This window comes from Poecilia reticulata, chromosome 14, assembly GCF_904066995.2.
Source record: "Poecilia reticulata chromosome 14, P_reticulata-male-v2, whole genome shotgun sequence".
NCBI classification, from domain to species: domain Eukaryota; kingdom Metazoa; phylum Chordata; class Actinopteri; order Cyprinodontiformes; family Poeciliidae; genus Poecilia; species Poecilia reticulata.
The window spans coordinates 5,288,333-5,303,752 of record NC_088843.1 but is presented as its reverse complement, the minus strand read 5'-3'; the positions used below and the strand labels follow the sequence as shown (position 1 = coordinate 5,303,752).

The window sequence follows — 15,420 nt, the reverse complement described above, 5'->3', positions numbered from 1 at the left end:
TGTGAAATATAAACAGACACTTGCAAAATGCAGCTCTCACAATCCTCAGAGACACTCTTCCTCCCACCATTTCATCCCCCCTCCCGCCTCCTCTCCACTTATATATTCTTTTGCTTTATGCTTTTATTTTACGCTTCCTCCATCTTTTCCTGCTCTCCTCTACTTTTCTTCCTGTTTGCCTTCAGTCTGCCGTTTCCCTTTGTGGGAGGTGAGCGTTTTAAATCACCCCAGAGATGCTCACTGTCTGCGACCTTCGTGAATCACAGTCTCTTGTACTTCTTTAATTTTCTCCCCCTTTCTCCCTCCTTTGTGATTTTCCTTTATGTTCCCAAATCTTTATGTGGGGCATCCTCTCCTCTCCTCCATCATTCCCACCCCTTTCCTCTCTCATCCCTGTTCATTGTCCAGCTTACCTCTCTTTTCCCCCTCTCTCTCTCAGCCCGTCTGGCTGCTTTATTCTTCCACTTTGTGTCTCATTTACAAAAGGTGTTCTAAATCTGCATATTTTTGCATTAAATTAGTTTATTTTTCCCTGACGGAATGAACACACCGTTGTTGCTTCAATTATACTTCTTGAAGAGATGCACAATGAAATCTGGAATGAGGGGAATCTTTGTGGATGTCCTGGTGGTTAAATGTAATTCTCTAAATCAGAGATTATGAATGTTCTCTAGGACCGGTTGTGCCAGATTAAATCTGTTAAAACATTAATAAATACCTGTTGATAATTACTTCTTTAAACTAAATAAATTTGATCAGTTTCTCCAGCATTTAATAACTGTTTTTTTGCAAAAAAAAATAATTTTGCGATCAAAATCACAGATTTTGTGGTTCTAATTTAGAAGTATATATGACGTTAAATGTGACTTTTTGACTATAATTTGACATCCAGTAAGGCTGAAGTAGAAGTCGTAAAAGTAAGAAACACTGCCACCTGCAGGAGGGAGTTAGTGGCCACTTAAACTTGACATTTTTGACCATTTTTCTGGAAAATTTGCAATAAACTGCAGGAATTTTCACATAATTACAAAACATTAGAGAGACTGATTGATATAATTTTGTGTCTGGAGTCTAGAGGGCGGGCTGCACAGTGGCGCAGTTGATAGAGCTGTTGCCTTGCAGCAAGAAGGTTCTGGGTTCGATTCCCGGCCCCGGTCTTTCTGCATGGAGTTTGCATGTTCTCCTTGTGCATGGTGGGTTTTCTCCGGTTTCCTCCCACGGTCCAAAAACATGACTGTCAGGTTAATTGGCCTCTCCAAATTGTCCCTAGGTGTGAGTGTGCGTGGTTGTTTGTCCTGTGTCTCTGTGTTGCCCTGCGACAGACTGGCGACCTGTCCAGGGTGACCCCGCCTCTCGCCCGGAACGTTAGCTGGAGATGGGCACCAGCAACCCTCCCGACCCCACTAAGGGACAAAGGTGCAAGAAAATGGATGGATGGATGGCGTCTAGAGGGCCACATAAAAAGCTCTGGTGGGCCAGACCCACCTAGGAGCTGAGACTCAACTAGTCCATGCTTTTAAAACACACACTCATAAACATTCATGCATTTCCATAATGTCATATTCTTTTACCCATGAGGCACAAAATGCATGTTCTTCGTCTGGAGCTGCTTTCATAAACAAAGTCAGGATGTAAAAAGAGCTTGTTCATGAGCCGCAGCACTAATGAACAGTTCGGATTCTCAAACGCAGACATGCTCTGACATTTTTGAGACAGTGCTGCATCTCTAAAATCCTTATTTTGGCAATGCCTCCTTCAACACTGTGAATGGTAAACACACACACACACACGCACACGCACGCACACGCACACACACACACACACACACACACACACACACACACACACACACACACACACACACACACACACACACACACACACACACACCCAGAATCACTCCTGCATACAAAAACCCAAGTAAAATCTCTGCAGGTCTCCTTTCCTTCAAGTCTCTAAGTAAAAACAATTTCTGGCAGGCAGGCAGCAGAAGCAGGTAGGGGGGACTGGAGCGTGTGTGTGTGTGTGTGTGTTTGTGTGTGCGCGTGTGTTTTCTTATTTGTGTCGGTGCAGAGCCCCTGCAGGAACCAGAGCCGAGCTTAAGCATGTAAGCACTCCTCTGAATGCTGAAATGCGCAGCCAGAGGTGAGCTAGATGAGGTGAAAAAGATGGAGCCGGTAAGTAACAGGGCGCCTGAGTGATGAGGAGCAGACTGTCTGCCCGCAGGTAGGAGGAAGGTTTGTCTCTCACCTGCCAGAAGATGTTGTCAATGGTGTTGCCCAGGAATCCTTCTCTGTTGTCGGACGACAGCAGCTTAGGCCCCAGTATCGTCATGAACTCCTCGAAGTCCACCTGGCCGTCCCCTGCAGGAGGAAACGCATCAGAGGCTGCTGCAGCATGGACCATGTTGACTGAACATATTCAAAGCAATAAAAAATGAGACAGAACAACAACTAAATATGCTTTGATTTGTGACACTATCGACACACATAAAGAGCTGCAGCAAACTTTCGCCAACTCAGACGTGTGTCTTTAAGATTTTGGGCGTAGGTGTTCTTATGACAGATCAGGGAATATTTGGCTAATTTAAATTCACAAGACACGACTCGTAAAAATGTTTGCATTATGTATTCTGCTGCTGCATGTAGTTAATGATACCCATCAGCAGCTTGAACAGCTTCATTACAGGAACTTGTAAACACCATCATTTTCACCCAGATTTATAGATGTTAACCTGAAGATGCTGCGATCACGACTGTCAGCTTTATTTAACTTTTAGTTCATTAAGCTACACCAGGCAGCATAAAAAACCTTAGCAGTAAAGCAACAGCATTGGAAAGGATTCAGTAAATTATTTTGCAAAAGTATTAAAATCCTCTGAACACAATGCAAATACAAACTGCAGAGTATTTTACTCAGATTTTATGTGACACAACAAATGTAATGGTGAAGTGAACGGAAGATGATACTGGGTTTTCAAACTCAATTACAGTAATTAAGTAATTACTTGCATATATATAACATAAACATGCTTTATTTAAGCAATTTTAAAATAACTGGTTGTATATTTAAGGTGATTGACCTGAAAATAAATAACCTGTAAGTAATGGCAAAATAATGAAAAACAAAAATGCAGTGCTTTCAGAGCTCAAATAATGCAAATAAAACAAGTTTATATTCATTTAGAAACAACAATATTAATGTCTTAACTCAGAAAGAGTTAAAAAATTAGTATTTGGTGGAATAACCAGGAGGTTTCCTATGCACTGCAGTGGGCTCTTCATGTAAAGAAGCATAAAAAGTCACAACATTAAAACCTTGTCGAAAAAAAACAAAACAAAAAAAAACAGGTTTCAAATGGTTTTTAATAATGTTTACAAAGCTCCATCCATCTACCTCTTAAGGATTTTCCAGTACCTGTGAAAAACTATCATATTCATATCAAAGTAAGAGGTTTCTGAGTACATTACACAGCACACTTTTTACATTTTTATCTGTAAACTTTGTTTTGGTCAATGCCACGTTTTTAGAATAAAACACAAACGTTTGTAGCTAAGGTTCAATGGATATTATTACTTTTGTAAGTTATTAATAATTATATCAGGGGAATTCCTAATATCCTTTGCCTTAGCATCAAAAAACCAAACTTTTATTAAGTACCATTTGCACAAACACAACCTGGCAACAAATACTAATTCTGTATAAGCTGTATTCTCTCCAGCTTGGAGAGTCTTTTGTTTTGGCCACATCTACAAAAGGTAAGGTTTACTTTGAACAGTGGTTTCAAAGAGATTGGATTTTGCCTTGAGTTGTTGCCCAATTACCCAGCCTCGACTGGAAAGCTCCAGGAAAGATGAAAACTGACAGCAGAGAGATCACAGACCTAACGGTGTGTTTAATGCTGCACAGTGTCTAACATTATGTTCATCACTGCAAAGCCGGATTAAATGATGCTCTGAAAGAACATCATTTAATCAGGAATAACTGAGGCTTACAGAAGGATAGTTCAAGATATACTGTTAATTCTTACGCTGATATTTAATAACATAAAATGAGCATGAAAGACAGTGCAGGTTGTGATGTGTTGACTGTGAAAGTCAAAGGTAAACAGGATTTTAGGAAAGATAGCATCTCGCCTCAGGACAAATGGTAGTGCTGCTTTCAGGTGGTCGGTTACTCACAGACGCAAAAGCAAAAAGCTTTTAGCTTTGACCTTTGATATTTATGGCAAACTGTGAAATCAAGAGCCGAGAGCAGCCAGAGAAGAAACCGCTGAAAGACTGAATGGGTTTTTCCTGATGCAAGTTCTGCCTTGGAGTAATTGCAATCTGCTGTGAATATACAAGTAGAGCGCGACTTTTAAGTACGAGGAGCAGACAGGCTAGTTCTTTATTGTCTCGGGGGAAATTTGTCCTTTAAATCTGGCCTTCTGCTGCACTTTAGGTCATTTACAAGGTGTTTTAGTGAAGCATTTCCGAAGAAAACATGTTCGATCCAAATTTTTGTATCCAAAGCAAGTGAAAGAGGTATTCTAATTCAAATTCAACACTCCATACCTCTGCTCAAGCAAATGACTCCTCCCTGTACCATGCAGAAGTAAAGAAAACAAAGATCCCCAAGCAGAAAAGCATTAAAACAGGATGAGGATGTTCTGCACGCTCTGAAAATGGCCCCCCGAGTGTGTATCCTTATGTAGCGCCTCACCGTCCATGTCCAGTCTCTGCATAATGATGGCCAGCTCCACTTCGCTGGGCATGTAACCCAGGGAGCGCATGGCCATGCCCAGCTCCTGCTTGGAGATGAAGCCATTCCCATCTCGGTCCAAAACCCGGAATGCCTCACGGATCTCTGCGCAGGATAAAAACACAACATGTCACCGCAAAGTGCGCACACTGTCTGTGCTTCTTTTTGTGAAAATACACATTATTCATTTAGTATGGAAAAATGTGAAATGCTGCAATTTTTCTGTCATGGAGCATCTGGTGTGAGAGAGTCTGGTTGATCTTTCTCACACGTCTAATCGCTCACTGTGTTTTATAAGGCGTCTTATTACAGGGGATGAAAATATCTTTTCTTTATTGGTGTTCCCCTTTGCACTTCTTTCCGATGAGTAATCATTGCTGGTTGCTCTTTCATTTGTTTGGTGGTTGCACTTGTTGCAGAGGTTAATGGTACACATCTTTCCTGTTTATCATAATTTAAATCTAATCTAGTTTCTACTCATCTAAAGCACATCCCTTATTGCAGTCGGTTGATATATGTTCTTGTTTTGTTTGTAATTTTAAAGTGTCTTTTTATGAGATTGTCAAATCCTTTTTTATCTTGTTGCTGGTGCGTGATGCGTTTTCTTTGTCAGTGCCGCATGACCGATTTTCAGAAGACTGAACAATTGTGAGTCTTTGTTTTCTCTTAAGGATCAATAAATGTTGTGTTCAGCTCGTCTTGGTGAGGAGTTTTATTTTCAAAGAATCCGCTGCTATCTGTGTCTCAGAAATAAAAGCAGGGCTTAGAAAAGCAGATATCCTTCAAATTATTGCATTTCTCCAATTATTTTCAAACTCAACCACAACAAATTCTCATCTCAATTGCTTATGATTTATCACCTAATGTTGCTTGAAAAATTGTAATTGTAAGTTGAAGTGCTCTTGCAAGAATTATTCATCTAATTTTTGTAATTTATCAATTGAGACTCCATAAATAAGCCCTGATTGCATTACTGTATCAAACTGGAAATAGTAGCTGATCTTTTCATTCAACAGAATTTTATCTTCTAAGATGGTTCCAATCTTGGTTTCTCTCTTGTCTGAAAAATATTGCAGAATCCATTTTCTTATGTTGTTTCATTGGCTGATCTCTACCTCCTGATGGCTCCTTCCCAATAATCTCCAGATACAGAGTAGCTTTGTTCCGACTAGGTCAAAAAATAAATAAAAATACAAACACAAAACAGCAAAAGGTTTGAAATGTGTTATTTACTACTTTGCTAAACAAAGTTACAGCAAATTTTATTACAAGGTTTGTTTAATTTTTTAATTTCATACTTTGTCAGCCTTAACCGAAAGTGTTTTATTGAAATATACTTAGACACTATTTACATAGTACTTACAAATATTAAGGTTTACTAAAATATACACAGAACCTATTTGAAAATATTACTAAAAGTACAATGTCAGAAAAGTATTGTTTATATTTATATCTGTAAAATATGTTTAAAATGTACTTTCAAAATATACATTTTTACAAATACATGCAAAGTTTATTTTTAAAAGGATTGTCCAATGTATAATTTTAGTAATATATTTAATTAGAACTTAAAGTGTATTTCAGAAAAGATATACTTTTAGAAAGTGTACCAAAATAAGTTTCTAAATACATACTTACTTTACATTTTTAATATGATCTCAATAAGTATTTTCACTTGATAACATTCTTAAATGTATTTCGGAGAAATGCAGAATAGTACATTACATCTACAAAAGATGAAGTTTACTTTGAACAGAGGCTTCAAAGAGATTTTGAAAATTAAAAACACAAAACCAGCAAAAGGTTTTACCAAGTCAGCAGAGTGCTGTTTGTATTTTTTATTGTAACTGTTTGTATTTTTTATTGTAAATGTTTTTATTTTTATTGTAACTGTATTTTTTTTGTAACTGTTTTTATCTTTTGCATCCTATCTTTAGCTGCGTTTGCCTAATGTGGTGCATAATTGTTTTATTTATATCACCAGTTTCTGAATCCAAAATGAGTAACAACCAAGAGAAACAACAATCTGAATCTGAATCTTGAAGAACGTTATAAAACGTTGTACACTTAATGTCCCCCTGACCTCTTCAATGAGATTAGAGTACGGTTATTATTTAGAAGATTTTCTCTCTCAGCGGTAGTTTCCAGAGAAGTTTAATTATCTTTGCTTTTATTTTTGTTTTTGATGTTACTTTTGATCTAATTAAAGCATTTTAAAATAGACCTCAGTGGAATGATTCATACCATTAATTCTTGATGATGTTAATTACCAGTTCCCACTGATTTTCCTCATAATCCATAACTTGGGTATAAATATCGTTGATTAATGCTAAATAAATCTGGGAAATACACAGCATTTGTTTTGTTTTAGAGATCATGCAGCGGGAAGGGAAATTATAAATCTTTTGTCTAATTCTGCTAGATTATGAGACAAATTTACTTTCATCTTATCATAGTTCAACACAGCTTTTAAATGGTAGGATGAGTTTGTCAGTATGACAAAGTAAACAGTCTTACGGAATAATTACAAAATAATTTTTTATTGACTTCAGTTTTGGTTGTGCCTCCTTTCTGGTTTATTTTTATGCCCAGTTACTACAGCTACTGCAAAAGCGTGAATGGGTTTTGATCAATACTCTTCTGTAAGAGTTGATGACCTAATTCTTGTGTCCTTAAAACATTTCCTAATCAGAAAGTTATACCTTTATCTTTCCAGAGTCCAGCTCACCATTAAATTTTTCAGTAAATGCCTGGGTTCAGTCTCGCTGCTCTTAAAGTTGCTGTGGGATGCAACACGCTTTCTGTGATAAAACTCCCATAACCAGCAGCTTCTCTGGGACCAAACAGCAGACAGACAAATTAGTTTTGGAGCGGGACCGATTCCTGCGGGAAATGGAGTTGGTAGACAGAAAAACAAGTCCTAAATCACAGCAGCAGTTAACCTCAAGTGTAAAAACACTTCAAGTGGTCTGCAGCGTCTGCAGAGCTGCTGCTAGTGACCAGAGCTGAACCCCCAGCGGACCTGACCCATGAAAAAAAGAAAACAACGACCCATAGAAATATTTGGTACAAATGTTTTTGATTAGTGTTATTACCAACATGGTGTGTGGAATTATTTTAATCTTTTTGCATTTCACAATTTTCAGGAAATCAAACTGTGCTTTCCGGGAATAAAGAAAAAGACATTATTCTTCTCTGCTTGTGGGCATTAAAAATTTAGAGATTGTTGAATTACAAATAAACTTCAACTGCAACTTTTCAGCAGCCGCCACAGTGTAACTGTAGCCACTAAGATGTTTTGTAAACAAAGACGCTCATAAAAAAGATCTTAGTAGCAGCATTTTCACATAAAAAATTATTGCTCTCCTTTATTTACAAGCAAGTACTAGCACTGCAGCACAGTCAACTGACACAGGAAATAAGAAAAGCAGTAGTTGAGAAACATCTCATTATATTCCGATTTTCTGATGCTGAATTTTTGTCCTGTGCACTTATGCATATGATTTTAAAAAAATTTTTACTTTGAATTTCATAGTAAAATACTAGCTGCAGAAATTTTCTTGGAAGAAATTCTTTTTTTAAGCAAATTTTTGCAGGTGAAATATTTACTGGTGAATTTAAATAAAAAAATCAAGCACATAATTTCACAGGATAAAAATGTAGTGTTAATTCAAAGACTACAAAACAAGTCAAAATCTAATGAAACTAAGGGAAGGAGAAAATAAACAGAGCAAAGACAAAAAAGAAAACCACTAATCTAAGTGGAAACAACCCAAACGGCAAAATAAATAAAAGAAGTAACACAAACGGAAAACTATTTTACAGACTTTTTAATTTGTATTGGATTTGGAGAGAATGTAGCTTTGGCTAACAAAGAGTTATTTACTTAATTTTGTCTTAATACTTTTTTATTTATCTTAGGGAAACGTTGTCTAAATAGCACAGAAGTATTTTTCCAATTGGGGCTTTTTGTACAACACATAAAAAATGTAAAAGGTTTGTTTTAAAAGCACACTTTTTCAATTTTGGTCTTTTCACTGTAAAAATTACAACTCTAATAAAACAACAACAACAATAATAATAATAAGGCAACATTTTCAAAGCAATTCTTTTTAAGTTTAAAACACTTTTGGGTTTTATAAATCCTAAAATGAAATAAACTGAAAAAAAAGAAAGTTGAAAATTAAAAGAAAGAAAAATTGCTACACTAAATTGAGAATAATTAGCATTTTAAATGTAATTAAAATGAGTAACTTATGATATTTGCATTAATTTTACTCTATTATTTTAATTTTTTTCAATTTGCTTCATTTCACCATAATTAGTCTTTTATTCTAGCAGATGGACAAAAAATCTTGGTTTTACCTAAAAGAAATGATGCTTCTTTTGTAAAACCATGGCTTTGGAGTGTTGTAAATTTTTGCAATAAAATTTATTTATTGAAAATGTTGCTTATCAAGCAACATTTTTATAATTCATCCATCCATCCATTTTCTAACACCCTCGTCCCTCAGTGGGGTCAGGAGGATTGTTGGTGTCCATCTCCAGCTAACGTTCCGGACGAGAGGTTGGGTCATCCTGGATCAATTAAATTCAAAAATACTTTAATAATCCCAAAGGGAAATTAAATAAGAATACAAGTATTAGTAGAAGATGTTTTTTATGGACTATCATGTTGAAAAAAAAAAAAAAACAAAGAAAAAATAAATCCAAAGATTTATTTTGGATTTATTCAAAAATAAATCCAAAATATTTTGATTTATTTTGATTCATTTTAATTTTGGTTAAAGTGGTTAAATTCTCACTTTAACCAAAGTGAGAATTTAAATTGAAAAACACAAATATAGTTGTGCCAAAATGCAGAAAAAAGATTTAAGGTCTTGGAATAAATAACATATAGTTTGTTTTGATGTGAGTTTATGATTCTGAAAATAATCTATATTTCTAACTTATTTCAAATATAAATTGTAATTTAAGTATAACTAATATATTGCAATATACTGACAACTAGTAATTTTTTTAGGTTGGCTCACTGTAACATTTTTTCAGTGCAGGAAGAGGTGTTATTGCAAAGTAAATGACCAAATCTGAAGCTCAGATAACTTAAAACCAACTGGCATTGTAAATTAAATTAAACTGCATCATAATAAACAATCTTAATAAATGTCAGGAACGTCATGATGACACGGATTTGACCCATTTGTCTCATAAGGTTACTTTAAATTACATTTGTAGTGAATCAACAATATCAGAAAACTGAATTGAATTGAAAATTATAGAAGAGAATCAAATCAAATCTTCAGAAAGTCTTAGATATCACATTTATTTATTTTTTCTCTACTGTTTGTCATATTGCAGCCATTTTGTACCGAGTTATAAAACAAAGCACCTGCTGTGGTTCAGGAGCTTGTTGAACTATTACAGTATCTATATCTGAACTTATTCATTACTGTTCTAATGTTCCATCTTAAATGATTTCCACTTATAAATATGTCCAAACTTCAAGCAGCTTGACCATATTGATTGATTGGCAGCCGCAATTGCTTCTCTAAAGTTATTTATGATGTTTTCACTTCTTGGCACTGTGTTAGCTTACACATGAATGTTTCAGACCAGCAAACTGCCTAGATTGATGTTTTTGTAAGGGCACGCGATTAATAACGACTGCTACATTCCTCTTATTCACCGTGGAAGCAGAAAATGGAAACTCAGTTTTATGAGTGGTTGTTTTGACTCTCATTGTTCTCCTTTGCATTTCTTTCTGATAAGTGATCAGTTATCTTCACCACCGACTCATAATTTCATCTCCTAACTGTCCCGGTGGGTTTTGGAGAGCTAAATTGGAGACAACTGCTGAGGTGTGGCAAAAAAACCTAAATAGCCAGTGAGACAAGAGAGTGGCATAACAAAGATGTAAGGTGGGTTCAGTGGGTTTGATTGCTGGACTGAGGAACTTGAACCAAAAGGAAAGAATTTAATAAATACAAATACAGAAGAAGTGTAACTAAGAAAACCAAAATACAGGTAGAAGAAGAAGAAAAAAACTGGTAATCAGAGCTAAAACTAGACATGGAGTGGCATGACAAAACCTGATTAGCAAGGAGTAAAATAAACTGATAGAAAATGAAAAGACTTAAACTAGAATTAACTAAGCTCGACAGAGGCTATTTGTGCAGGTTACCACCAGAATAAAATATAATAATTAGCAACTGGTGGATTTTAGCAAGTCTGCGTGGAGATGAAAGGTGCTTCCCTGGAGTAGATAAGAGGTTTCCCCATTACCTGTAAGTGCAGGAGCTTTTCTCACAGACAAACCAAGGTGAGAGTCGACTCCCTCCTCCTCTCCGCCACACTGCCTGTCTAAGTCCCTTTTCTTGTCTCCCTCGCATCTTTTTTATACTCGCCATATCTTACAAACCCCGAGGGGCCTCCACAAAGAACAATCACCACCATCTCTGCCAAGATCGCTTCCGACTCCGTGTTCCCACGCAAAATGAGGATTCTTCCTAACAAGAAGTTGTGATTAAATGCACACAACCCAGAGGGAATGAGTGCGTTTGTGCAGCAGAAACACTCCGAGCATTCTAGCAGAATGGCCACAGTTTGCAACATATAACCTGTCAATCACTGCAAAAACACAAAATCTCAAATAGTGTTATCAGTCTGGTTTCTAGTGAAAATATCTCTTTACTTGAAATAAGACAAAACTAAAACTAAGTCAAAAATTCTTTTTTATTGAAGAAAAAGTTCTTGTTCCACTGGGAGATTATTTCACTCATTATAGTGAAAATAAACTATAATGAGTGAAATAAACAACCAACAAAATTTTTTCATCAACATTACTGCCTAGAAAGTCATATTGGGTGAGTTCACAGTGCAGCCTGAAGTGACCCAATTCCGATTTTTTTGACGTCATGCGACCTGTATCCAATCTTTTCATGGCAGTGTGAACAGCACAGGTCGGATTCTTTTACGAATGTGACCCATATCCGATACATATCCGATTCAAATGCGACCATAACGTTCAGGTCGTATTCATCCGAACTGAATGTCACTGATTCTCAACAAATCTCACTATTCTGCGTCCTGATACGCGCAGGTGGGAAGAAAAACAACAATCATGACGGACTATATGAGGATTAAGTTGTTAATATGGTGCTACGGTTGGACAACAACTTCAAATATGTAAGCTAAGCTCCACCGTTAGCCTCCATGTTTACTACTGCAAACACTGAGCGCTTCTTTTATGACAGTTGGCAGAACACTGACGCTATTGCGCCCTCTACTGCGCATGCGGGTCACTTTCAAGTCGTTTGCCCGTTTACACTGCAGAATGCATAGAGGTCGCATTTATTGGCAGTGTGAACGACCCCGGCAAAAAAATCGGAATTGCCAAAAAATCGGAATTGGGTCACTACAGGCTGCAGTGGGAACGCAGCCATTGATGAAATACACCTTATTTCAAGACAAAACTACATGTCCATCCATCCATCCATCCATCCATCCATCCATCCATCCATCCATCCATCCATCCATCCATCCATCCATCCATCCATCCATCCATCCATCCATCCATCCATCCATCCGTCTAAGCTCTGTCTGTCTGCATTTTCTGTCTGTTTGAATGTTGGAGCGTAAAGCTGAATTCCAGTCGCAGCTTGTAAACATCCCTCACGGCTCATAACTGGACTCGTCCTCCATGCCGCCGCCTCTCGTTTTTCGGGCTTTCTTCAAAGGGTGAGAATCCCAGGCAAGGTGAGGCGCTGCGAACAAGACCTAGTGTGCAGCCTCCCAGAACACGCTGAGGTCTATTTGTATGCAGCCCAACAGAGGGGACCACGTTTTCAATAGGGTACAAATGAGCTGGTCCCTGATGTGTTGATATAGAATGTGCGTGCATGTGTGTTAGACTGCAGCCTCTACCAATGGTTGGGTGTTGCAAAGGAAGCTCCCAGGTCTGCACATGTTCACATATGAAAAGCAGAGATGCTTTAAAAGTACAGAAAAGGTTTGAAGCGGTTCGTTCAAGGCATTATTAACAATTCATCTGTCTATACAAACAGATAAACCTGCGAGAAACTTCTGAATCTCTCTGAAGTGGGATTAGACGTTTCATATGCAGGCAACAGCTTCCAGCCTGGATATTTTGTCCACATCAAACAAACTTGTTGTTTACTCGGGATCTCCGGCTCACTGCAGCTTCACTTTAGAGTTTAAGAAACTGAATTCAGTTCATGCAGTTCTTTGCAAAAAGAAAACTTTTATCGTCTTGTTTTGTACATTTTATTGCTTCACAACCACAAATTGCAATGTTTTTATCAGAACTTTGTGAGATAAACAAACACAAACTGTTGCACAACCGTGAACCTGCACTGCCTCGTTTACTCTGATTCTCCTAAATTAAAACAAGTGCAAACATATGTCTTCAGAAGTTAACTAATTAGTAAAAAGTCAGACTGTGTGCAGTTTAGGTAAGGTAATTTTATTTATCTAGCACATTTTCAGCAACAGGCTGCACAGTAGTGCAGTTGGTAGAGCTGTTGCCTTTCAGCAAGAAGGTTCTGGGTTCGATTCCCGGCCCCAGGTCTTTCTGCATGGAGTTTGCATGTTCTCCCTGTGCATGGTGGGTTTTCTTCGGGTACTCTGGTTTCCTCCAACAGTCCAAAAACATGACTGTTAGGTTAACTGGCCTCTCCAAATTGCAACAGGGACACTGGATTAAAAGATTTGTACACCCCTAGGTGTGAGTGTGTGTGTGTGTGCGTGGTTGTTTGTCCTGTGTGTCTCTGTGTTGCCCTGCAACAGACTGGCGACCTGTCCAGGGTGACCCCGCCTCTCGCCCGGAACGTTGGCTGGAGATAGGCGCCAGCACCCCTCCTGACCCCACTAAGGGACAAGGGTGTAAAGAAAATGGATGGATGGATTTTCAGCAACAAGGCAACTCAAAGTGCTTTACATAAATCAGAAGAAAATACAAACAAAACAACAAACCCAAAGAAAGACAAAAAGGTAAAAGTAGAAAACTACATATCGGTTCCCCATGTTTAATAAGAATAAGTAGTCTGTAATTTATAAACTAGTAAGGGTTTCTCTGGATTCTGATAAAACTAATGTTGGCTCTCCATGTTTGGTTCTATAAAGTAGACGGTACTTTCTAAGTTTGCTCTAGATTTGTAAACTAACAGGAGTTTCTCTAGATATTAAAAGTTTTAAGCTAAATGTTGATCTAAGTTCATGAGAACTCCACAATCTCTAAAAGTAATAAACCAAACAGAGACAGAGTTTAATTTTAGTGTAATAAATAGCTAATAAAATCTTAAAAATGGAAAGCCACTGTTGCATGAAAAGTTCTGTTTAAATGTGTTTTGCTCAGACTTAACTAAATTTGAACATTTGAACTTCCTGAAAAATAGCATATATAGCAGAAAACTGATCATGTGCATCATCAAGATCTGCTGTGAAACATGGTGGAGGCAGCATAATGGAGCTGCAACAGAGTGGTTTAGATCAGTGCATATTCATGTGTTAAAATGGCCTAGTCAAACTCCAGACATAAACCAATCTATAAGCTGTGACGAGACAAAAAAATTAATCTGTAGTTTTTCCAAAGCTGGTGCATATAAATGTTGAAGTGATTATAGTGGCGGAATAAAAATCATGTTTCAGGTTTTTATGAAAAAGTGTTTCCTTTCACCTCCCAGTTTGTGGGACTTGGTGTAAAAACAAATGAAATGCACCTTTGTTTGTGGTTGTGACAGAAAATATGCAGAAAAATTCAAAGAGATGTGAGCATTTTGGGATGAAGCTCTCCACATGACCAGGCCCCCTGAAAACAGACCAGTCATGATGACACATTTGAGTCAGTGGTGCAGTTTGGCTTTTGGTGCAGAAAAAATGTCTCTGCAGACTGGGCTGAGTCAATTCATGCAACAGGGACACTGGATTAAAAGATTTGTACAACAAAGTACTTCATAGCAAAGCGCAGAGAGCGTTCATTCAAACTGCAGCAGGGCTTCGTGTAGGAACACAAACAACAAACAGCCAGACACACTTTCATGCTCAGTCCTCACTCTGTGGCAGGATTAGCTGTTTGAGCAACCCCCTAACAGAGACACTCACTGCCTGCTGCAACTCTTTGTTTTGATCAAGAAGCACAAAATGAACAGCGAATCTCCAATCAAACTGATTTTAAGGCAAACTACAGCTTTTTTTTTTCCAAAAAAAATGTTATAACTAGGCCATTAATTATTATAATTATTAACCACTCACCAACGTAATCACAGAGAGCCATTACAGAAAACACCATCAAGTCTTCTCATCAGCTACAATTTTATGTGATATTGATGCTGAATGTCAATGTAATGATGCGGTTGTACTTAATGCTCAAGCAGAATCAAACTGTGAGGCCAATCAGCGCCTGCAGGAAACGTTAATCAAAGCAGAACCAGAGAGTCCGTATTCATTTTGTGCTGGATGTTCATATCCAGACTGAGCTTTAATTTTACTCAACTGTTTTCTAGCAAACCTTCAGATTTGTTTGCAGTCTGCTTGTGAGCCAGTGTGTGCTTGTTGCACCGTTTGACCTAATTTTAGAGACGACGCAGAGCTCCACAGTAAATCAAAATTGGCTTTGTTGAGTTTAACGTCACCGTGACTGATTATACACGAACAGCGAGA

At 37.5% G+C, this 15,420-nt stretch overlaps 1 protein-coding gene across 2 annotated transcripts in view; it reads right to left on the bottom strand.

The window, feature by feature from the left end:
- Nucleotides 1-15,420, bottom strand: part of caln2 (calneuron 2) — a 41,654-nt gene that overhangs the window by 15,194 nt on the left and 11,040 nt on the right. For both annotated transcript variants that reach the window (XM_008427395.3, XM_008427394.2), the window contains exons 3-4: nt 4,705-4,848; nt 2,251-2,363 (exon numbers count right to left, since the gene is read on the bottom strand). In XM_008427395.3, the coding sequence (XP_008425617.1) occupies nt 2,251-2,363; nt 4,705-4,848 (257 nt within the window). The remainder of the gene's footprint in view (nt 1-2,250; nt 2,364-4,704; nt 4,849-15,420) is intronic.